Source organism: Canis lupus, chromosome 15 (assembly GCF_011100685.1).
Source record: "Canis lupus familiaris isolate Mischka breed German Shepherd chromosome 15, alternate assembly UU_Cfam_GSD_1.0, whole genome shotgun sequence".
NCBI lineage: Eukaryota > Metazoa > Chordata > Mammalia > Carnivora > Canidae > Canis > Canis lupus.
The window spans coordinates 40292712-40316510 of record NC_049236.1 but is presented as its reverse complement, the minus strand read 5'-3'; the positions used below and the strand labels follow the sequence as shown (position 1 = coordinate 40316510).

General features: G+C 41.3%; 1 protein-coding gene across 7 annotated transcripts in view; it reads right to left on the bottom strand.

Annotated features, from left to right (window-relative positions):
• ANO4 (anoctamin 4) overlaps positions 1-23799 on the bottom strand; it is a 404256-nt gene that overhangs the window by 124447 nt on the left and 256010 nt on the right. For all 7 annotated transcript variants that reach the window (XM_038558801.1, XM_038558802.1, XM_038558799.1 and 4 more), the window contains one exon: positions 22928-23059. In XM_038558801.1, coding sequence (XP_038414729.1) covers positions 22928-23059 — 132 coding nt within the window. The remainder of the gene's footprint in view (positions 1-22927; positions 23060-23799) is intronic.

Genomic DNA, 23799 nt, shown 5'->3' with positions numbered 1-23799 from the left:
TGATTTTAGGGGGGGGATCTCTCTATTTCCTGGATCTGAATGCCTGTTTCCCTTCCCAGATTAGGAAAGTTTTCAGCTATGATTTGTCCAAATACATATTCTGGCCCTCTGTCCCTTTTGGTGCCCTCGGGAACACCAATTAAACGTAGGTTTTTCTTCCTCAGGCTGTCGTTTATTTCCCTTAATCTATCCTCATGTTCTTTTAATTGTTTGTCTCTTTTTTCCTCAGTTTCCCTCTTTGCTATCAACTTGTCTTCTATGTCACTCACTCGTTCTTCCACCTCGTTAACCCTCGTCGTTAGGACTTCTAGTTTGGATTGCATCTCATTCAATTGATTTTTAATTTCTGCCTGATAGCTCTAAATTCTGCAGTCATGAAGTCTCTTGAGTTCTTTATGCTTTTTTCTAGAGCCCCCAGTAGCTGTATAATAGTGCTTTTGAATTGGCTTTCTGACATTGAATTGTAATCCAGATTTTGTAACTCTGTGGGAGAGAGGACTGTTTCTGATTGTTTCTTTTGAGGTGAGGTTTTCCTTGTAGTCATTTTGCTCAGTGCAGAGTGGCCAAAAGCAAGTTGTATTCGGAAAAGGAGAAAAAGAGAGGAGAGAAAGAAGGAAAGAAAAGAGAAAGAGAAAAAAAAAGGAAGAAAAAAAGAAAAAAAAAAAGAAAAAGAGAAAGAAAAAGAAAGAAAGGGAAAAAAAAAGGGGTGGGGGAAGGAAACAAATCAAAAAGCAAAACAAAACAAAACAAAACAACAACAAAAAGGAACCACGGGTGAGTATCTTCTGATTCTGTGTACTTGAAGTCCCTTGGCTTCCCCTGGAATTTGTCCGTCTAGCTGGTCTTCTGGGGGAGCGGCCTGTTGTGCTGATTTTCAGGTGTTAGCATTTGGGGGAGCTGCTCTGCCCCCTGCCTGGTGCAGGGCTCAGTGGGGGTTGTTTACCCCGTGAGGCCCCAGGAGGAACAGCCCCAGTGGCGGGGCCAGCTCTGGAGCCCTGCATTCAGCTCCCGCAGTAGCTCCAGAGCTCTCCGTCTGCAGGGCTTGGAGGCTCTGGGGCGGGGCCGCTGATCTGCTCAGCTCGGGGCAGGACCGTCCTTGCTGTCCTGGGCCCTCCTGGCCTCTGCCTGTCCAGGGGGAGGCCGGATCCTGGGCTGTGTCCTGGCGCCCTGTGCTCCGGCGCCTGCGCTGTTGGATTCGCTCCCGCCCCGCAGCCCCCTCCGCGGAGCCGCCCCCGAGCCCCTCCGAGCTGCTCCGGGTCCCGCCGTGCGCGCTGCAGCCCTTAGGGAGCTCGGCGCACTCTCCGGGGCGCAGGTCCCTGTTACTGTCCCAGGGAGCCCGAGGGCATCCCTGCCCTCCTGGGTCCTGCTCCAACTCCCTGCGAGCCCCTTTCCGCCCGGGAAGGTCGGTGCAGCTCCTGCTTCTCCGGGACGGGGCTCTCCTGTCCTGGGGACACTCGCCCCGGCCTCAGCCCGGCTCCTCGCGGGGCCCCTCCCCCTTGGAGGCCTTTGTTTCTTTATTTCTTTTTTCCCGTCTTCCTACCTTGATAGAAGCGCGAACTCTTCTCACTGTAGCATTCCAGGTGTTCTCTCTTTAATTCTCAGGCCGAATTCATAGATTTTCAGGATAATTTGAAGGTTTTCTAGGTAATTTGGTGGAGACAGGTGATTTGGGGACCCTACTCTTCCGCCATCTTGCCCCTCCCCCTATGGTTTTCTTTTTTAAAATTCCCCTGGCTATTCGGGGTCTTTTCTAATTCCACACAAATCTTAAAATAATTTGTTCAAACTCTCTGAAGAAAGTCCATGGTATTTTGATAGGGATTGCATTAAACGAGATATTTGCAAATGGCGTATCAGATAAAGGACTAGTTTCCAAGATCTATAAAGAACTTCTTAAACTCAACACCAAAGAAACAAACAATCCAATCATGAAATGGGCAAAAGACATGAAGAGAAATCTCCCAGAGGAAGACATAGACATGGCCAACACGCACATGAGAAAATGCTCCGCATCACTTGCCATCAGGGAAATACAAATCAAAACCACAATGAGATACCACCTCACCCCAGTGAGAATGGGGAAAATTAACAAGGCAGGAAACCACAAATGTTGGAGAGGATGCGGAGAAAAGGGAACCCTCTTACACTGTTGGTGGGAATGTGAACTGGTGCAGCCCCTCTGGAAAACTGTGTGGAGGTTCCTCAAAGAGTTAAAAATAGACCTGCCCTACGACCCAGAAATTGCACTGCTGGGGATTTACCCCAAAGATACAGATGCAAAGAAACGCCGGGACACCTGCACCCCGATGTTTATAGCAGCAATGTCCACAATAGCCAAACTGTGGAAGGAGCCTCGGTGTCCATCGAAAGATGAGTGGATAAAGAAGATGTGGTTTATGTATACAATGGAATATTACTCAGCCATTAGAAATGACAAATACCCACCATTTGCTTCGACTTGGATGGAACTGGAGGATATTATGCTGAGTGAAATAAATCAATTGGAGAAGGACAAACGTTATATGTTCTCATTCATTTGGGGAATATAAATAATAGTGAAAGGGAATATAAGGGAAGGGAGAAGAAATGGGTAGGAAATATCAGAAAGGGAGTCAGAACATAAAGACTCCTAACTCTGGGAAACAAACTAGGAGTGGTGGAAGGGGAGGAGGGCAGAGGGAGGGGGTGAATGGGTGACAGGCACTGAGGGGGGCACTTGATGGGATGAGCACTGGGTGTTATTCTGTATGTTGGCAAATTGAACACCAATAAAAAATAAATTTATTATTTAAAAAAAAAAGAAAATTTCCCTCAACTGAAAAAGAGTAGTTAAGTTGAAAGAGTCCACTGATGATTCAATAAAACAGATGAATACAGAGCCACCACAAGACATGTTACACATGTTATTTGAGAACACTGGGGACAGAGAGAATACCATACAAACTCCCATAGAGGAGAAAACAGGTTACAATAGAGAGAATCAAGAATTGGAACACTTTTGAAGTTCCAAGTAGCAATATTGAGTTTTGGAATCAAAGGAACAACACGTTCAAAATTCTAAGGGAAAAGTATTTATGATCAAACAATCATAAAGAGTGAACACAATAAATATGTGCACTAGATTGCTATAGCTGTCTGACAAAGTCATAGAGATTAACAATAGAAACAATAGAAATTAATTTTCTCCCAGTTCTGGAGGAAGAAGCTGCCTCAAGCTTAGATGTAATTACTTTTTATACAACCAAAAGATTGTGGGCAAGAAAAGGAGAAGGAAAGCTGTAGGAAAGAGGACGAGAGAAAAAAGTGGTATCTTGGAATTGCTTTATATTCATGTTTAGCAATGGACAAAGAAAATCAACATATGTGGAAAACCCATATAGCAAAATTATCTATTCATATATTGTGTACATGTGTTTATTAATGAACAAATTTACTTAACATTTACCATAAACATATATACACTGTGCTAATTTCACATTACATAGGTATTATGAATTCCAATTTACAAATAAAAGAATTGAAGTTCAGAATCAAACAGCTTGTGAGTGTTACAGGGCTAGGATTTGGGGCCCAGGTCTCACAGACGCCAGAGCCTGTGTGAGCTCAAGCAGGAAGCCTTAAGGACAGACAATGTGAGTCATTCATCCTTGTCCAGCCCTACACAGTGCCTGTCAGAACTGTGCTTGATGTTGACTGAACTAAAATGGATACTCAGGACGCAAACATGAAAGCGCTGCAGTATTTAAATCTATCAGAGATCACTGTTATTTCCCATTCAAAAGTGAACCAGAATGAAGAGGAAATCTTTTTTTTTTTTTTTTAAATCTATAACAACAAGTTTGGAAACCTAGTAATTTCCTGATTAATCCTCAGACCAGATAAATCCAATTTAGAACAACCTAGGCCTCAGCTCTCTACTAATTAGGATGCTACTGTAATTGAGTCAATAGTAAGGTTTTGCCAAATTTACTAAGGCAATTGTCATTGCATGAATTGATCAGTCAGTGATTCATCTCTTGTCTTAGTCTGGTTTTGGTCAGAGGCCTTAATTTTGTATTCCCTTATTGGAGCTGAATAGGACTGAGTGCTGACCAAAGGGACAGATCTATCTGCTTTCTTGCAGTTCATCTATATTGTTGTGGTCAGCAAAGACCTAGAAACCCTGCCAAGCAACCACATAACTTGAGAGTTGGTAAAAATTTATTTTCCATAATTCCCTGATCTTTTTTCTTTTTTGACATTTTCCCCCCTTCCATTTTAGTGAGATCCTTTGTCTATCCCTGCAATAGGCAAAGTACCACCCCCCCCCCCCCCCTTAGCTCTTCCTTCCTCTCTTTTGTTTTTTAAAACTTTCATTTTACCCAGGGACATTTTAAATGCAGATAACTTTAGTCAAAGGATTAAAGTTTACACCGTAGAACTCCAGGTATTAGAGGTTATTGCTGTCTCTCGCTTAGCTCCCTTCTCTGTAATGCCTGAGCAGGGACTCCGCCAACTAGAGTTCTATTTTGTGCCTGGCTCTCTGATACGGCCTGCCAGTTGGGGGCCCTACAGGGAGACTGGAAGGGGAACAACAGTGGGTGAAGGGATCTGGTCTTTCTTATTTGCCTACTGTCCTGTCAATGTTGCTCCAGCAGTGATTTTTCAACCTCAAAGTGGCAAGTGGTTCCAGTTTCCATCTTAGAAACACCCCAAACTAGACTCATTGCATTGCCCTGTAACCCAAAGGTACTAACACCAGCAGAGCAGCCTTTTCTCCTCAGTGGTGTGGGGGTCAGTTCCAGGGAACAACCATCTTTGAGCTTCAAGGTTCTGATAAAACCCAACCTGTTCCTCCAGACCCCCTAGCCCTAGAGGCCCTAGCTCCTTCCTGCATCTCCTGCAGTTAATATCTGTGTGGACTCAACACTCCCGTGTCCCATGTGAGATTTTAGTTCTCTGATACTTATTTAACGGATGCCCAACATTAACCTCTCTGTTGAAACAACTGCAGGGTTTCAGTTTTCCTGAGTGGAGCCTGAGAGGTCCAGGGAGCTAGAAAGAGAAACATGGGGAAAAGGCCTTCTCTCTCTTTGAAATCACATACAATATAAACAACCATCTAGCTAGTCTGCTTGTTAATCTGACAGGAATATTATCATGGTATCAAGATGGTTTCTGAATTTGAATTTTGGAATATTTCTATTTCAAATCTTATTTCTACCCTACATACTTTTTCTTTCTTCTGCCTGTCTTTGCTAACTTGTAAGGAAACATTCCTTCCTAAAAGAATGGAGGGTGTTTAAAACAAAGCAATACAGTCCAGGACATCATCTGAACCCCAGAAAAGCTCACAGACTAATGTGTTATATAAATGTGACAAGACAAAATAATTTTGACAGAAGGTATTCCTGGGTAGATTGCTTTATTATTCCCAATTTGCTGCTTTTCTCTGTGAAGATTGTATATCCCTACCCATTATCATGGACTCACAGAGGAGTACGATTTCCCCTCCCATCTTCAAAATTGGCCCTGAGACTTATTTTGGCCAATGGATTATGAGCAGGAGTGATTACGGCACATCTAGGCAGAAATTTTAAGAGCCAGTGTGTGGCTTTGCCATTGCTTTCTCCCTCTGCCCCCAGAATGCATGTCTTAGGTAGAGGTTTTATCTTTAGCCAATACCCCATAAGAAAGAAGACATGTAAAGCAGAGCCTCAACTGGCCCAAAGCTAATATATTATGTGAGCAAGAAATACGTAAGCCACTTTGAGTAAGACATTGGGATTTGAGGGATGTTAGTGCAGCAGAATCTAGCATAATCTGACTGGAACAGTCAGATGATCCTGAAATTATGGCTTAATTGACTCTGTCCTGAAGATGATGGATTTTTTTTCTCCCTCGTGGAGAAACTATGCCAGTCCACAATAAAGTGATGGGAGAGAAGGGTGAGGTTTGTGGGGAGGAGAGGAGCAAAAAGCTGTGGAGGCTTCAGTAGAGGAGGGATATTTTTGTCAGAGGTAGTAAGGGAGGGTGTGAAGGAAGAAGAGAGGATAAAAAATGGTTGCTGAGACCATGTACTTGGCTTTTTTGTGTCCTTTGAGAAACTCGAGTAAAAACTGGAAATCCCTTCTAATTACTTTTTGCTGTAGTATGCTTTGTGTCACATGGAGATATGGAAACAAATAATCATGGTACAATATAATCACTGCCATAATCACAGTATTTACGAAGGCTAATGGGCCCAGAATTCTAACGCCATCTGAATGAGACACGAGGGGTTTTAAAAAGATGACAACATGGGCAGCCTGGGTGGCTCAGCAGTTTAGTGTCACCTTCAGCCCAGGGCATGATCTTGGAGACCCAGGACTGAGTCCTATGTCAGGCTCCCTGCATGGAGCCTGCTTCTCCCTCTGCCTGTCTCTTCTCTCTCTACTCTCTGTGTCTCTCGTGAATAAATAAATAAAATCTTAAAAAAAAAAAAAGATGATAACATCTGAACTAGTTCCTTTTTTTTTTTTTTTTAATTTTTATTTATTTATGATAGTCACACAGAGAGAGAGAGAGAGGCAGAGACATAGGCAGAGGGAGAAGCAGGCTCCATGCACCGGGAGCCCGACGTGGGATTCGATCCTGGGTCTCCAGGATCGCGCCCTGGGCCAAAGGCAGGCGCCAAACCGCTGCGCCACCCAGGGATCCCCTGAACTAGTTCCTGAGGGAAGAACAGGCTTTCACCAGAAAGTGAGGAGAAGAGCACACTTTAGGAAGATATATTGGGAGTCACAGGACAGTTAGGTAGCCACCGCTGCTGTATGGTAAGAACTTTCAGCACATTCAGACCAGGAAGCTGGGAGGAGGGGAGGAAAGTAGTTTTAAGTGCCATGCCCTAAGGAGTGTGAACTTGATCCCAAAGGGCTTAGGGAATCTTTGAAAGCTGTTAGGCAAGGAAACAATGCTACCACATGTGACAGTCAATTTATTCACTACTCAAGGATGAGGAAAGGTGCCTGGTTATGGGAAGAGGAAGGGTAGAAATCCAAGATATTCTGCTTGCCAGTCTGTGGGCTGTGAATTATTAGAGGAAGGATGTCCTAACTATACAAAGGCCTTATGTGGGCTAGTGGTAGGAGCCTTGCATGTGACCCCGCTACAGGGGTATGGTGGATATGGCAGTGCAGAAAGATGAAGAAGGTGAGTAGACTTAACAATTGTTCATGCAAGAGTTGGTGGTCACTTTGATTAAGGCAGTGGCAGTGAGGTCAGAAAGAAGGAGCTAAGCCAGAAGGACTGAGTAGTGATGGTGGACGATGAGGAGGATGGTAGTGTCCAGGTTGGTCAACATCCAGTGGTGATACCATTAGTCAGGGGTAGAAAACAGAAAGGTGTTATACTAGGGTGAGAGAAGTGGGAAAAAACATTTCTAAGACATTGTTCTGAGTTAGCAGCCATTTGAATAAAGTACTATTTGTGAAGGCCATAGGTTTAATTCCTCTCCCTGTTCTCCCCCGCCCCCCCAACCTGTGCTTTTCTCAGATGTGAGATGCATCCTGTGCAGGCTCTGGATTTTAGGTTCACAAAGCAGCCTCCCCAGATGTATTGCTTCCCATAGGGTGAGGTCAGGTGAGGCCAGGCCAAGAAGGATGTGTCAACCTGGAGCCTGCCTCCAAATCACCAAGGCCACTTCTGGTCTTTATGGGCCTCTCAGGTCTACCCCCCACCCCAAAGACACTTCTATGCCTACCAAGTAGCCAAGCTGTTTGCAGGAGACATGGATGGCACCTGGACATGGGGCTGATGTGTCCATGACAGGAGCCTGTGGCTCTTCAGCATGGGGCAGAGCTGTGGCTAGGAGGAAAAGAGAGTAGGCCATGAGGCTCAGCGGGGGCAGGGGGGCATTTTCCCCACACCTCACCAATGCAATGATTTTCTAAGAATCCTGAGAACTTAGAACTTTAAGTCTTCATGAAGGTATATTTGTCAAGGTAGTAAAAGAAACTGTTGTACTTGTTAACATGATTTATCACTTCTAATTATTTCGATGTATGGTCTATAAGCTTCATTTGTACTCTTGCCCCAAGCCTTACAGTTGTTACAAGCAGGAATTCCCTTCCTCTAGATTCAACAGTGCTGGTTTAAACAAGATAAATACATTGTCTTTCATCCCAAAATCCTAATGAAGATAAATATGAGAGCCTGGGTTGGAGTATGCAGGCAGAGTAGATACAAGTGAGCTTGTAGAATCTGACTGTTTGGGAGGACTGCCTGCTTCTCCTAGCTCTGTAACTCAGATCATTAACTAACCCTCTCTGTTCCATTTCTCCATTTCTGGGTGGCTATAACAACACTACCAGTCTCATGAGTAACCTGATGTCTGGTAAGTGCTTGGTGAATATTAGCTACAATATCTTGGAAAGAGCATGGGTTTGAAATCAGGCAGATTTGGGATTACCCAAAGTCTGCTTGTTACTGTGCAGCACTGGATAAAGTACTTAACATCTCTGAGTCTGAGTTCTACTTTCTGTAAAGAAAGGATAATGAAATTACATTGCAGGGATACGGCAAAGGTCAAATGAGAAGATGAATGAAAAACAGGCAGGACAGAGCTCCCTCACCGCCCCGACCTCCCTTGTTCCTCCTGACGGCTGTTGCAGATGATGAAGCATAACATAATGCTTCAACATGCACTCCATCCACAAATGCAGTGCTAGTCCCGTTGCTTCTCTTTTTGTTAACCCCTGCTTACTTTATTATATGTAAATGTGGCAAAACTTCCCTTTTCCTATAAATTCTTTAAGTTGCCTTTCTATCATTTTGTGAGTAAAACAGCATCTTTCCCATAAAATTTAATATGCCCAAGTTAAATATTTAAAATAAAAATACGTTCACAGATACAAATACACATATGAACACAAGATAGCATTGTCTACTACAGTATAATACTTGGCACACAATACATTAAAAGCATTTGTTGAATGAATTGACAAAAGAAATTAAACATAACACCAACAAATGGAAAGATATTCCATGGTGATGGACTGGAAGAATTGATACTGTTAAAATGTCCATATTTCCCAAAGCATTCTACAGACGATGCAATTCCTATCAAAACACCAATAGCATTTTTCAGAGAACTAGAACAAATAATACTAAAATTTATGTGTAACCACAAAAGACCCTGAATATCCAAAGCAATCTTAAGAAAGAAGAATGAAGCTAGAGGTATCATAACCCCAGATTTCAAGATACAGTCATCAAAACAGTATGGTACTGGCACAGAAACAGACACATAGATCCATGGAACAGAACAGAGAATTCAGAAATAAACTCATGCCTAAATGGTTGATTAATCTACAATGAAGGAGGTGAGAATATATAATGGGGAAAAGACAATTTTTCAATAACTGATACTGGGAAAACAGCTACCTACAAAAGAATGAAACTAGATCACTTTCTTCAATCATACACAAAAAAATAAACTCAAAATGGACTAAAGACCTAAATGTGAGACCTGAAACCACAAAAATCCTAGAAGAGAACACAGGCAATAATCTCTTGGATATCAACCTTAGCAATGGTTTAGTAGATATCTTTCTCAGGGCAAGACAAATACGTGCAAAAATAAACTATTGACACTCCACCAAATCGAAAAGCCTTTGCAAAGAAAACCATCAACAAAATGAAAAGACAGCCTACTAAATGGGAGAAGATATTTGCAAATGATATATCCAACAAGGGGTTAATATCTCTATAAAGAACTGATATAACTCGACAACAAAAAACAAAAAAAGCTTGAAACCAAACCAAAACCCAACTAATCTGATTTTAAAATGGACAAAGAGCCTGAATAGACATTTTTCCAAAGAAGATGTATAAATGGCTGACAGACACATAAAAGAGTACTCAATATCACTCATCATCAGGGAAGTGCAAATCAAACTACAATGAAATATCATCTCACACCAGCCAGAGTGGCTAGAATAAAAAATGCAAGAAAAACAAGTGTTGGAGAGGATGTCGAGTCAAAGGAACCCCTCATGTGCTGTTGGTGAGAATGTAGAAAACAATATAAAGTGTCCTCAAAAAATTAAAACTAGAAATACCATATGATCCAGTAATCTCACTACTAGATATTTACCCAAAGAAAACAAAAGCACTAATTCAAAAAGATATATGCCCTATGCTTATTGCAGCATTATTTACAATAGCCAACATATGATATCAACTCAAGTGTCCACCCATAGATGAATAAAGAGGTCTCACTCACACACACACACAATGGAATATTACTCAGCCATAAAAAGAATGAAACCTTGCCATTTGTGACAACATGGATGGACCTAGAGGGTATTATGCCAAGTGAAATAAGTCAGATAGAGAAAGACAAATACCATATGACTTTTCTTATATGTGTAATCTGCAAAAACAAAACAAATTAACAAAGAATCCAAAAAACACCTTTTAAGTAAGGAGAATGAACTAGTTGTTGCCCTAGGGGAAGGGTTGGGGGAATGGATGAAATAGTTAAAGGGGATTATGAGGTATAAACTTCCAGTTATAAAATAAATAACTCATAGAGATGAAGACTACAACATGGGGAATCTAGTCAACAATACTGTAATAATGTTATATGGTGACAGATGGTGACTACATTCACCATGGTGAGCACTGTATAGAATTGTTCTATCAATACATTGTACACCTGAAACTAATATAACACTATATGTTAATTATACTTCAATAAGATGTATTATTGAATGAATGAGTTAATAAATGAAAATCTATTTACAGGGCAGCCCGGGTGGCTCAGCAGTTTAGCGCCGCCTTCAGCCCAGGGCGTGATCCTGGAGCCCATGTCAGGCTCCCTACATGGAGTCTGCTTCTCCGTCTGCTGCTTTTCCCTCTGCCTGTGTCTCTGTCTCTCTATGTGTGTCTCATGAATAAAAAAAATAAATAAAATCATGTAAAAAAACTATTTACAAATGGATATATGGGAAAAAATGTCTAAGTGACTTATTCACAGTTGGTCCTATGGATACTAAGAGAACACAGCTAACTAACTACTAGGTCTCCAGACAGCCAAAACGTGTCTGCACTTTTCCCATACCACCAGGTGTATCTTTTGCCCTTCAACTAAACTCATTAAGTTATGTCCTACTTACTTAAAAGAAGCTGTGTCATCTTCAGAAACATAAATCTCAGACTGTGTGGCTTGTTTCATTTTCAACTCAGTACAAAACTTCCCAGGACAGAGATAGGTTTCCTCTGACTTCGTGGATCAATAAAAAAAACCTGCATATTGAGGATCCTAATGCCAAATAAGTGATTGCAATAAAACACGTGTTGTGAGACCTGCCATAAGTCATGGGGGCACTAAAAGAACATTAATCCTATCTAAATCAATATCAGTATCTCTTTGCCTAAAGGACTCTCTAAAGATTTCAGATTGATGAAAACACCAGAAAAACTCCAAACAGAAAATATTGAAACAGGCACATGCTGGAAGAATCTGTAGCTTCAGCCATCCATGGTGACAGGAGTTAGAAAACAAATGTACGTATATTACTGATAAATGTTAAATGGTGGTGTATCCTGCCTTTAGTCAGTTTGGGCTGCTATAACACACTTCCATAGCTGGGTGGGTGGCTTCTCAATTGAAATTTATTTCCAAGAGACTGGAAAACTGAGGTAAGGTGGTAGTCTGGTCAAGGTCTGGTGAGGGTCATCCTCTTCTGGTTACAGAGGTCTGGTTGCATTCTTTCATGGTGGGCATTAAGTTAGCTCTCTGGCCTCTTCTTTAAGGCACTCATCCCATTCCTGAGGGCTCCACTATCATGACCTAATCACTCCTAATACTATCACAGTGAGGATTAGATGTCAACGTATGAATTTGGGTGGGGGGCGGGAAGTGGGTGACATAAATGTTCAGTCTGTAACATATCCACACCACTGAATAACATTTAGCTGGAAGAAATGCTTTTCCAGTTCAGGTCAGAGGTTCAACTCTGCAAAAATTAGTCTTTGTCACCTCAGACTTGCCCTTTATACACTGACTGCAGTGTACAAATTTGACTGCAAATTTTCAGAGATTCTCCCAAGAATTCTTATTGTACTTGTGGTTCTTCTTCATCATCATTGTCACTATATCTACCAATTGTTGAGTGTTTTCTATGGGCCAGGTACTGGACTAAATATTTTACACAAATCATTTCATTTAAGGTCCCTAAATCCTATTGCCACAACCTTCTCTTCCTTCCTTCTTTTTTTTCCCCTCTGCCAGAACTTACCTGTCTTCTGTTCTGGATCCCTGGGGCTTTGCAGATTATACAGCTGTGTGAGGCGGAATAATGTCAATAACTTAATCCCTAGAATCTATGACTATTTTAAGCTATATGGCAAAGGGGAATTAATATTCCAGATAGAATTAGGGTTATTTGTCGGCTGACTTTATAGTAGGAAGATTATCCGGGACCATTTAGGCAGGCCCAGTGTAATCACAAGCATCCTTAAAAATGGAAGAAGAAGGAAGAAGAGTCAGAGAAGGAGATGGGATGACAGAAGCAGGGTCAGAGTGAAATGATGTGACGTGAAAAGAACTCAACCACCATTGCTGACTCTGAGGACAAAGTAACAGGCCCAGAGTCAAGAATGCAGCAGCCTCCAATGCTGGAGAGGGCAAAGAAACAGGTTCTCCCCCAGCAACTCCACCAAAGAATACGGCCCTGTCACGCCTTGATCTTAGCGCAGTGAGACCCATGGCAGACTTCTAACCTACAGGACCATAATACATTTTGCTAAGTCATGAAATTCATGGTGATTTTTTTTTACAGCAGCCATAGAAAACTGATATATAATGTCAAGAGGATAAGACTGGAGCCAGAGTGCCTTACGTGAGAATCTACATCTTACTACTTACCCACTGTGTTTCCTTGGGCAAGTCATTTAACCTCTCTGTTCCTGTTTCCTCCTTTATAAAAGTAGGGATAGTGACTATACCTCATTCACAAACCTAATATTCAACAAAATCCCTACTGTTGTGTTGAATTGCTCTCTCTGAAATTATCTGAGTTTTGAGGGAGGCCTTCTGGAACTACAATGCTCCAATGAACAACTAATCCTAATGCTGAAGCCTCTTAGGCTTGCATACAATTATGGCTGATAAGCAACCTGTAGGTCCAGTTTGAGTGATACCATGTAAAATGACCAAATGGCATCATACAATGATTTATAAAAATGAGTATCCACAGGCTTGCTTTTATTGTTTCTCAAACGCAAATACACACTTAAATGGAACATGAGGCTATTTGCTTTTTAATAAATTCTCAGCTATAATTTTTGTAGAATGTAATTCAAACAATTGAGATTTACATGAGGTTAGTTTAGGATATACTGTAATATTTTGATGATGTCTAAACTCCTCCAAAATGTTATAGCCACACGCAATTAGTTCTCCAGAACCATGCTGAGGTATCTACCAAAAACAGCCCTACACAATGTTTGCTCTAAGGGGTTGGTAAGGAAATTGTTCACTGCTTTATTCACAGCTCTTCCCACTTTCCCTGTGTAAGAATTTTATTTCTTTCAAATGCTAGGAAAATGCTAAAAAAAAAAAAAAAAAAAAAAAAAAAAAAACCTCTGCTTCACTAAGGGATTGGTTTTCCTCCTCTGATAATCAGAACTATGTGACTTACTATGTTTCTCTCTCCCTTCTACCCACTATGCTTAAAGCCCAGTTCGATGGCTCATTTATCAACCATTACAGAGAGATAGACCACTGAGGCCTGCAAATCTGAGCCTGTTTTTCTTTCTTCCTGAACTTGAATGCCTACTCTAAATTATATTCTCTTTAGTTCAGAATATTTACTTATATTTTACCATTTTATTTGTATGTTGAATCCACCTTAAATGTTTTAATGAATTCCAAGGGCATTTAGGTATATTTACATGCATCTGTTCACACTAGTGCAATGCTGCTAGAAGGTAAATTATACTTTGGCTCTGCCCACGTGGTATATACCCAAGGTATCAGCATTATGGAGAAAACACACTTCTCTCCTGTTTGCTAATCTGCCATTGACTGGAGTGACATGAGCAAGCTACTCAGTCTCTATGACTTTCATCATACTACCTCCACCCTCAGAGTTGTAATGCATCTATGATGCAACTCTGGAGTAGAGGAAGTATTTATAAATAGTGGCCATGGGGCATCTTGGTGGCTCAGTTGGTTAAGAGTCTGCCTTTGGCCCAGGTCATGATCCCAGGGTCCTACGACAGAGTCCCACATTGGGCTCCTTGCTCAGTGGGGAGTCTGCTTCTCCCTCTGCTCATGTGTGTGTTCTCTCTCTCTCTCTCTTTTTGTCTCTCAAATAAATATAATCTTAAAAGCAAATAAATACATGGGTGGCCACTACCACCTTATATCATCGCAATTGTTGCTACCACTACTTGAAAATAGCCTTTAGCCCATTGGCTGATTACTACTGTCCATGCCTCACTGCCATGGTTTCTTGGCTTATTCAGCTGAGAGGGCAAAGAGAGGTTCCAGAGAACCTTCCACCAACAGCCCTTTAGGAACTTTCTCCTGTTCTTACCAGCCCTCACTGGCCCTAGCACCAAGATTTCCATGGTTAGTGCTTTCTTGGGCAAAAGAGCCTTGTTGTTTTGTTATTCCCTAGACTTCTTTGTCATTCCTCAGGACCATGGTCTGGAAAGGGAGAAAAAAAGCATGTAAGCCAATTTTATGTCAAGTGGTCTTTTGATGTACACACTTGACATTTCCCACATGCACAAGATATATGAATTAAAAGGTATAATGTAGGACTTAAAAGTCTTGGGGTCAGGCATTAATCCTGATAACAGAACTCAAGAGCCACAAAACTGGATAGGGAAGATAGTCTATTAGCAAAATTGAGACCAAAGATAAATCAACAAGCCAGAGGTAAATTCAAGCAGAACACTGAGACCACAATTGACTGACTAGCTGACTGCGGCTTTCAACTTTTCATGTGGATGTTCTAGGCTTAGATGAAAGAACCAGATTCTGGATTCCTGGTGCTGTCCTTCAGCAGTGCCAACTCCGCTGCGGTCCTTTCCTGTTCTGCTATGTCTCATGATCATAACCATACCCTGGGTGCCACTGGCTGCCCTCAGGGGATTTCCTGCCCTCAGTTGCTCACAGTCTAGCAGGGGGAGAAAGGCATGCAAGCAAATATCATGTCAAGGGGTCCTTTTATAATGTCTAATTCAGGGATCCCTGGGTGGCACAATGGTTTGGTGCCTGCCTTTGGCCCAGGGCGCGATCCTGAGGACCCGGGATCGAATCCCACGTCGGGCTCCCGGTGAATGGAGCCTGCTTCTCCCTCTGCCTGTGTCTCTGCCTCTCTCTCTCTCTCTCTCTCTCTCTCTCTGTGTGACTATCATAAATAAATAAAAAGATAAATAAATAAATAAATAAATAAATAAATAAAATGTCTAATTCATACATACACCGGACACATGCTAAAACATTTTGTATACAACCAAGCTTTGCAAGGAAATGGGTTGATACTAAGTTATATGTGGTATATGTTTTCACTACAGACTTTTTAAAGCTAGAAATGTAAATCAATCAATTTATCTATCTCATCTCATTTAATCTCTCCTCTCCTCTCACTGGGATGTCTGCAGCTGTCCTCTGATTTCTGCTTCTACTCTTGCTTCCTACAGTCTGTTCTCAAAGGAGTCAGAATGATATTTTCAACAATTAAGTTAGACGATCTCTTTCCTTTGTAAAAGCCAAGGCTACATATGATCAGCCTCTCTCTTTCCCTTCTAACTCATCACTGTTGACTGTGTCATCATTTCTATTTCAGCCACAAAGGTCTTACTTTTCCCCCAAACACATCCATATGTGCTCACACATTTGGGCCTGTGCTTTGGCTTATTCCCTTACCTGGAACCCCCTCTCTGTTCCCTCCTCTTATCTCCTTCAAATCTTTTTCAAATCGTACCTTCTATCTGAGGTCTACAGAAGAATATAAACACCATCTTTTGAAAATTTAACCTGCACCCATATGCCCATGCCAGAGTTGTTCATTTTTAACACCCCTACTTCTCTTTTTCTCTTTTCCCATAGTATTTATCACATCCTAACAAGCTTTAAAATGGATTTTTAAAATGTTTACCTCAACACTACTGACACATAGGGCCAAAGACCTCTTTGCCATGGGGGTTGCCTGCACATGGAGTGATATTTAGCCCTCCATCCCCTTGATACCAGTAGCACTCTCCACTTCTAGTTGTGCAACCAAAAATGTTTCCAGACCTGGCCAAATCATGCCTCTGTTGGGAATCACTGGTTTATAATTTGTTGCCAGTTGGCCCCAGCCATAAGGTAAGCTCCAGGAGAGCAAGGATCTTGGCCTATTTGCTCACTGTTGATTCCCAACAACAGGCATGGAGCATGTGAATGATTGAGTACCTATTTAAACTTATGCACATACAACAAACACAACTTTCAAAATCTTCTATTAGGAAATAGTCAATATTTAATTTTACTTCATTTTTTTTACAAATTTTCATAAAAATAGACTAATGGTAATAACAGGAATAAAATTATAGGGAGAAACATTTTTTCTGCTTATATCTAACATATTTTCCTGAAAGGCAATTCAGAATTGATCTATTTCTTGAACGAATATATTGTACATCTATTATAAAAAGTGTCATGAATCTTTTCTACATTTCCTTTTCTCTACCAGCAAAAACCTTTATTTTGAGTATCAACCTTAAGAAGTAATTTCCTCAAGGATACCACTGCAAATGCCATTGTAAGAATGAAGGGTGATGATATTTAAGCAGGCCAACATTCAGAGGCAAGGAGGTGACAAGGAAAAAAATTAAATCTTAAATAGATTTGTCTGTCATCATTATCAGATTCAGCTAGAGTTTAAATGATCTCAGATAGTGGGTGGTCCTGCCAGAAGGGCATCATGTGATAAAAGACAGTACAGCAATGATTCTCAAATGGAGAGAGTGCTGTGATTTTGAACCCATCCTCCTCCCCTCCCTAGGAAAATTTGGCAATGTCTGGAGACATTTTTGGTTTTCATAACTAAGAGAGGAAGAAGCTGCTTCTAGCATCAAAAGGATAGAGGACAGTGATCTACTAACCATGCTAAGATGCACAGGACAGCTCCCTACAACAGGGTTATTCAGCCCAAAATGGCAACAGTGCAAATGCTGAGAAATCCTGTAGTGGAGTGCAATGCTTAAGAATGTGGAGTCTGGAGCCACCCTGTCTGAATCTGAAATTCTATTCCATCACTGAGACAGACTGCTTAGATGTTTAGAAACCTGTTTCCCTTTTCCCCTTGGGCACACATATGGACTAGTTATGATAGCATCCCTTGAGTAGAGGTAATTACATGACTGAACTCTGGTCCGTGAAATTTGGGTATAAGTGTTGTCCACCACTTCTTAGCCTGGCCCATAAAAACTTTCTACAAAATTACCCATCTCTCTTTTTCTATCCACCACATGCAAGAGATCTAGGGGACAGCAATTACTACACAGAAGTGGCCTGGATACCTGAATGGCTATGTGGAGTAGATATCCTCATGGTCCTATACTAGACAATGATGTGAACAACAAGGGAACTTCTATTGTGTTAAAGCACCAATATTCAGGGTCTCTTCAGTGGGTGGATTAGCCTAGTTATGTGATCTACTGCAGATTCCTTAATTTCTTTGTGCTTTTCTTTCCTCATCTGCAAAATGTTAACAATAACACCTCCTCTCTCATAGTGTTGTTGTAAGGATTAAGGTTCTTAAAATAATGTCTGGCATCTAGTAAGACCTTTCCTAACTGTAGGCATTTGGTGATATCATAAAATGAGCAATAGCATCATATGTTGACTTAGAGACATGCATACTCACTGGTTTGCCTCCACTGGTTCACAAACATTGATATGTGTTCAAATGGGTTGCCAGGCCATTTGTTTTTTAGTCGATTCTCAATTTTAAATTTTTGTGCAATATAGTTCAGAATATAAAGATCCATGATTGGATTATCCCATGTTGCCTTTATTACTCTCATCCTTACTCCATTCATTTAGTGGACAAACATTGAGCATCTGTGGTATGCTCGGCACTGTGTTAAGTATCAGAGATATAATTGTGAGCAAAATCAGACATGGTGTATGCCTCCATGGAGTTCAGTTTATCTGGAGAGTTTAAGGATTAATCATGTAACAACCAAATGATTATAAGGTTATATCATTTCAAATTGTTAAAATGTTATATAGGAAACATATGACTGAAAGAGAAAACAGCAAGAAGACCTGGTCTTTGGAAAGAGGAGAGGAGGGCTTCCCTGGGAAGAGTTCTGGAGCTGGGTTTTGAAGTATAAATGAGTAAGCTGGGGAAGGGGTAAGCAATGAGAAGAGAATTCCAAGAGAAAACACAGCATATGCAAATGCCCTGAGGGGAGGTGCATCCAAAGAACTGAGAGAGGCTGTATGTGACTGGATCATAAGAAGGGAGGGTGGAAGATAGTGAAGGCAGATAAGGCTGGAGAAGAGTTGACCACTTGATCAGGTCATCTGAGGCCTTGTAGGTCACCTTAATAATTTTGGCATTTATTCTAAGGTTTTTAAGCAGGATCAGGTGACATGATTAGATGTGCATTTTAAAAAGATCATTCCACATGCATTTGGGAGAATGGATTGGAGATGGGCAAGGATAGAACTGGTACATCACATCTGGTTTCAGAAGAGAGGTAATGATGGTGGAGATAGAGAAAATTTGTTAGATTACAGAGACACTTAGCTTGTAAAATTGTCAGCCATTGGATATGTAGTGGATGCAGGAAGCAGAGGTGAAGCAGAGGTCTAGAACAGCTTCCTGACTCTGGTTTCAACAACTGCACAAATATTAGTGCCATTTATTAGACTAGGGGTGATGGAAGTGGGCCACACTGGAGAAGAGGACGGATTGAATTTGGTCTGGGAGGAGTGTGCCTGAGCTAACTTCATAGCATCTACATTCTTTATTCACATGATTGTTCTATTTTCATTTTTTATCTATTCACTTCTCATTTAACAAATCATCATTAAGCACCAACTATGGGATTCAAAAATGATGATACAGACATAGACTTTCAAGAACTTTATAGTCTATATGGTTCTACATTAAGAGCTATAATAGAAAATAGAAGTATTATCAGGATACAGAAAAATGCACCTCACCAAGAATTTACTTCTAAAACCTAGAAGTGATATAACCTGTCTCCTAGTTCTATCCTCACCCAACTTCTATTCATTCTCCTGAGCGCATCATTCTGAGTGAATACAGAATGATGTTTTCAAAATGCATATCTAAGGTTGGAAGCCTTGGGAGGTTTTCTGAAGAAAACGCCCCTGATAAAACCTGAAAGAAGGGAATCTAAGGGAAAAAGTACACCAAGTAGAAGGAAGATGTGCAACAGAAGGTAGGGGGGCACCATGAGTTAAGAAGGTCCAAGTAGTTCATTGTGGATCACGTGCTCAACAGAGAATCGAAGCAGGATTTAGTGAGTCAGCTTAGGAGTCTGGGCTTTATCCTGATTTCAAAGTATTTTTAAGACTTCTTTTCCACTTTGATCATTATTTATTAGACTCCTAATTTTTTCTCTCTTTCTGCTACATTCATGTACACACACATACACACACACACAAATCTATTATTCTCATTTATTCCTAGACAAACACAATATCAAATATTCTGCAAAATCAAGAAGTCACATGGGATTTTGGACTGCATTCGGAAAACCAGGAAGTCATATTATGAGCCTTAGAGCTCATTCATCAGCTACTTCTAATTACTTTAAACCCATTACTGTCACCTTAGAGAAGCATCCACCCATAGGGAATTTTTTTTTTTTCTGATTGTATCAATCTTTTCCAACTAAACAGCCAGCACTCCTCGAGTCTCACTTTTACACATTCATTAAGGGGATTTTGTCTGCACAGTATGACAATTCTCAGAAAGAAATCCCCACTGTCCATGATGTTTAAGACTTGTGTTTAATTCTTCATCACCAGACTACATGATGGAACTCTCTAAACTACTCTCTTGATCCCACTGAGGCCTGATTCTTAGGTTTCCTTCCTTCCAACTATCCTTCTGCTTTTTTCCTCCTTCGTTCTCCTGTCTCAAAAGCTCATCTTCCACTGATCATCTCCTTTTGCAAACAATAATGCCAGGTTTTTTCACAACCTATGCCCATTCACAGAAAACCACTTTTAGTTCTTTAAACATCCCATTCTGTTTCATGCCCCTCTCTCTGTCTCTCTGTGTCTCTGTCTGTCTCTCTCTTCACACACACACACACACACACACACAGCGCAGAACCTAATGTTGGACTTGATCTCATGACCCCAAGATCATGACCTGAGCCAAATCAAGAGTGGGACGCTCAACTGACTGATCCAACCAGGTGCCCCATATCCATATACTTTTATACATATATTACTCTCTCGAGATATGGTTCTCCCATTACCTATCTGGACAAGTGTTATCCTTCAAGACCCATATCAAGCATTTTTGTGTGTGTGTTCAACTCTTAGGTTTTAGAGCCTCCATCCAAATCTGGAGTATGGAGCACTCTTTAAGTCACACCCATCATACTGTGTACAATTATTTAAAGTGGTCTTCTGTCTTTACTAGCTAGGCTGGGGCAAAGATTGTTTATTATTTGTCTTATATCCTCTGCACCTAGAGTGCCTGGCAAGAAGTTGACATGGAATCAGTGACTGTCAGATGAATTAATTATTCATTGAACCAATGCCCAAACATATTTTTAAAAAAAGGCCTCTCAAATCTGTGATAGAAAGGGTCAAGTAGGGATGCCTGGGTGGCTTAGTGGTTGAGCGTCAGCCTTTGGCCCAGGGCATGATCCTAGCATCCTGGAATCAAGTCCCAGGCTCCCCACAGGGAGCCTGTTTCTCCCTCTGCCTAGGTCTCTGTGTCTGTGTGTCTTTCATGAATAAATAAATAAAATCGTAAAAAGAAAAAAAAAGAAAAAGAAAAAGAAATGGCCGAAAACATCTGTGAGCCTATAAGCTATACAGTCCTTCTTTTATTATATATTTTAGAATACTTATAAAGTATAAAGGGTTTCATTCCTTAGGGATTCTGATGCATACCCAGGTGCTTCTGCCTTTGGGAAACTTGCTAAAAATTTTTTTCTAAAGCAAGAAAGAACATCAGGAAATGTAACCAGCATGAAGATGACCTTCCTCTTCTATTTACCTATATCTCTTTGAAGTAAAGCAAAACCCTAGGCACATACCCTATGTTTCATAGATTCTTCTGGCTACCTACTTATGAGCCATCTACTTATCCATTCATGATTCTATCCATCCAAAAACTGTAAGATGCTCCCTCACTGTTATGGTATTCTTTTAGACAGGTAAGAAGCAAAGGGAAAATTCTGCATATAAATCAGACTCTACTCCAGAAGAATTTAAAGCATACAATCACTTGCCTAAGAAACTTCAAGATGAACAACACAGGCATAGCAAAGGTTTAAGCTAAGAGCAGGAACATGTCAGCTCTCATTTATCTTTTTACCATAAAAAACACCCATAGGTCTTATCTTTGAGTTAACATGAAACCCTTTTCATTTTTTAGTTCCTGTGGAGGATTTAACTGGGATTTTAAGGTCAGGCTGTGAGTTTCATGTCTTTTTCACTGACTCTTTTAAATGCTCACATAATGTAGCTGGGTTGGCATCAATCTGACATGTGGAGGTCCAGAGTTTGGCTATTTTAGAGGCTTACAAAGTTGTTTCCCTTGTATTATATATTATATGTATAATATAGAACATCTATTCTTTAATTTTTCTTTTCTCCTTTATCCGCTAGAAGTCCAAAGACATTAACTGATTTTCTGTTGCTGGAACATGCCGCTGACCATACATTCCCTGCCACCTGACAAGTGCTTTTTGGTTTATTTCTTTTTCTCAAAGCTAGCAACTTATTTTTTTCCAAAAACAATGTTACCCTCCCCTTGGGTTGGACTCCCCTTGAGTAAGTAATTTCCTCCCCTTGAGTAAGTCATTTTGCTGTGTGTCTATGGCTAGAACAGGGAGAGCCAGGAATTTAGGTAAGTCATTTCCTCCCCTTGAGTAAGTCATTTTGCTGTGTCTATGGCTAGAATAGGGAGAGCCAGGAATTTGGGAATCTGGCTGAGAGCGAGGCTATGTCAAACTTATTTGCCTTTTGAGAGGCTGTTTTTGCTTAGTTTTTTACAGTTTTTGGCATGCTTCCCTCTCCTACTACTGACACCACTATTCCAATTCTTGTCTTCTCAGAAGTTCAGTTTCCTATCACTTTTGCAATTCCTCAAAGGCTCAATTACTTAGCCAACCCCCCCACCAACCCCCCCGCCACATGTCAAAAGTGACAAATTACTATCCAGAACCTGAAAGAAGAGCCAGCAACTGGGCTACTCAGGGATGTGGCTTCTCCTGGGGGCAACCTGGTAAGTTGCTCAAGAAAGGGAACTGAGAAGCGTGTGGAGACTGGTGAAATCAAACAAAAGACCCCTCTTTTCAATGGGGCCATGGGTAGACCAGTTTCCCTGTCTGCTGGTTGGAAATGGTGAGCGTGCAGGGGCTCGGAGCATGGGGACTGGCAGAGATGCAAAACGGAAAGAGCCTGGGTCTCTGAATCACCATGGAGAAGGTCATTCACCCAACACACACATGGATTCATGTTCTACTGTGTCAAGCCACGAAGACATGGGAATGGTCTGTTAGAACGGTCGGCTTACCCTAATACAGAAGGGACATGAACACTCACAGGACTTTCAGGGAAGAAAGGCACTCAGCTGTTCCTTCCACATGCCAAGGACTCAAAGGTGTGCAGGAGAAGGCTCTATCACAGCTGCATGTCCTTAGTAAGACAAGGGTTTTCACATGAAACACTCACTGGTGGATCCTTTGCTGGCTGAAAGGGGCAGTGTAGCAGTCATTCTCCTCCAGGTCTGGCAGTGTCTCCTTGTCCAGCCTCATGGGCTTCTTAGGTAACCATCTCCGAAACCTGCTTATTTGTTTATCGATCCTGTGGTACATGAAAGGCAAGACCAAAGGGTACAATATGTCAACAATACCCCAAAACACAGGCGGAAGTCTCTACAGAGCCATAATCACAACACCACACACACTAGACACTCTCACTTTATTCATGAAAGAAGAGAGCCTCAACTCCAGTGTTTTTTCAAATTTCGTCATGGGACTTCAATATTATTGTCTGTGAAACAATGGCTGAGAGTTACATGTTTACCCACATGTCAATAAACAACCATGGCTGGAAGCCTCTGGAAAGGAGGTGGATAGCCTTAACTCAAGCAAAGCAACAGAGACCTTAACTTCTTACATTCTGCAGGTTTTAGAAACTCATTTTGTATTTGGAAAATTTCCCCATCTTTTCTTGGTTAGGAAAGTGCTCTAGCTGTAGTTAACTTTCAGCAGGGCAGCCGACAGCACATCCCAGTGGGTTGACTGTGTGCAGAGAGCGTGATGTCATGATTTTCTTCCTGCCTCTCACATCTTCCCTGAACTGTCTCTCAGTAGACAGCAGCCTGTTTGGCTTTCATTCTGTCTTTCAAGCAGATTCCATGGTTCTCAAGGTATGGGGGCATGATGACACATGTGTCACTCTGGCCAGGGCATGCAATGATGCCAAATCACAGAAAACAACGGTGTCGTAAGGGCGGTTTACAAGCCACAGTTTTCCCCCTTCCCATGCCCTCTGACTTCTGCTGATGAAAACATCTGGCTTACAAGTGACCAGACTGTCAT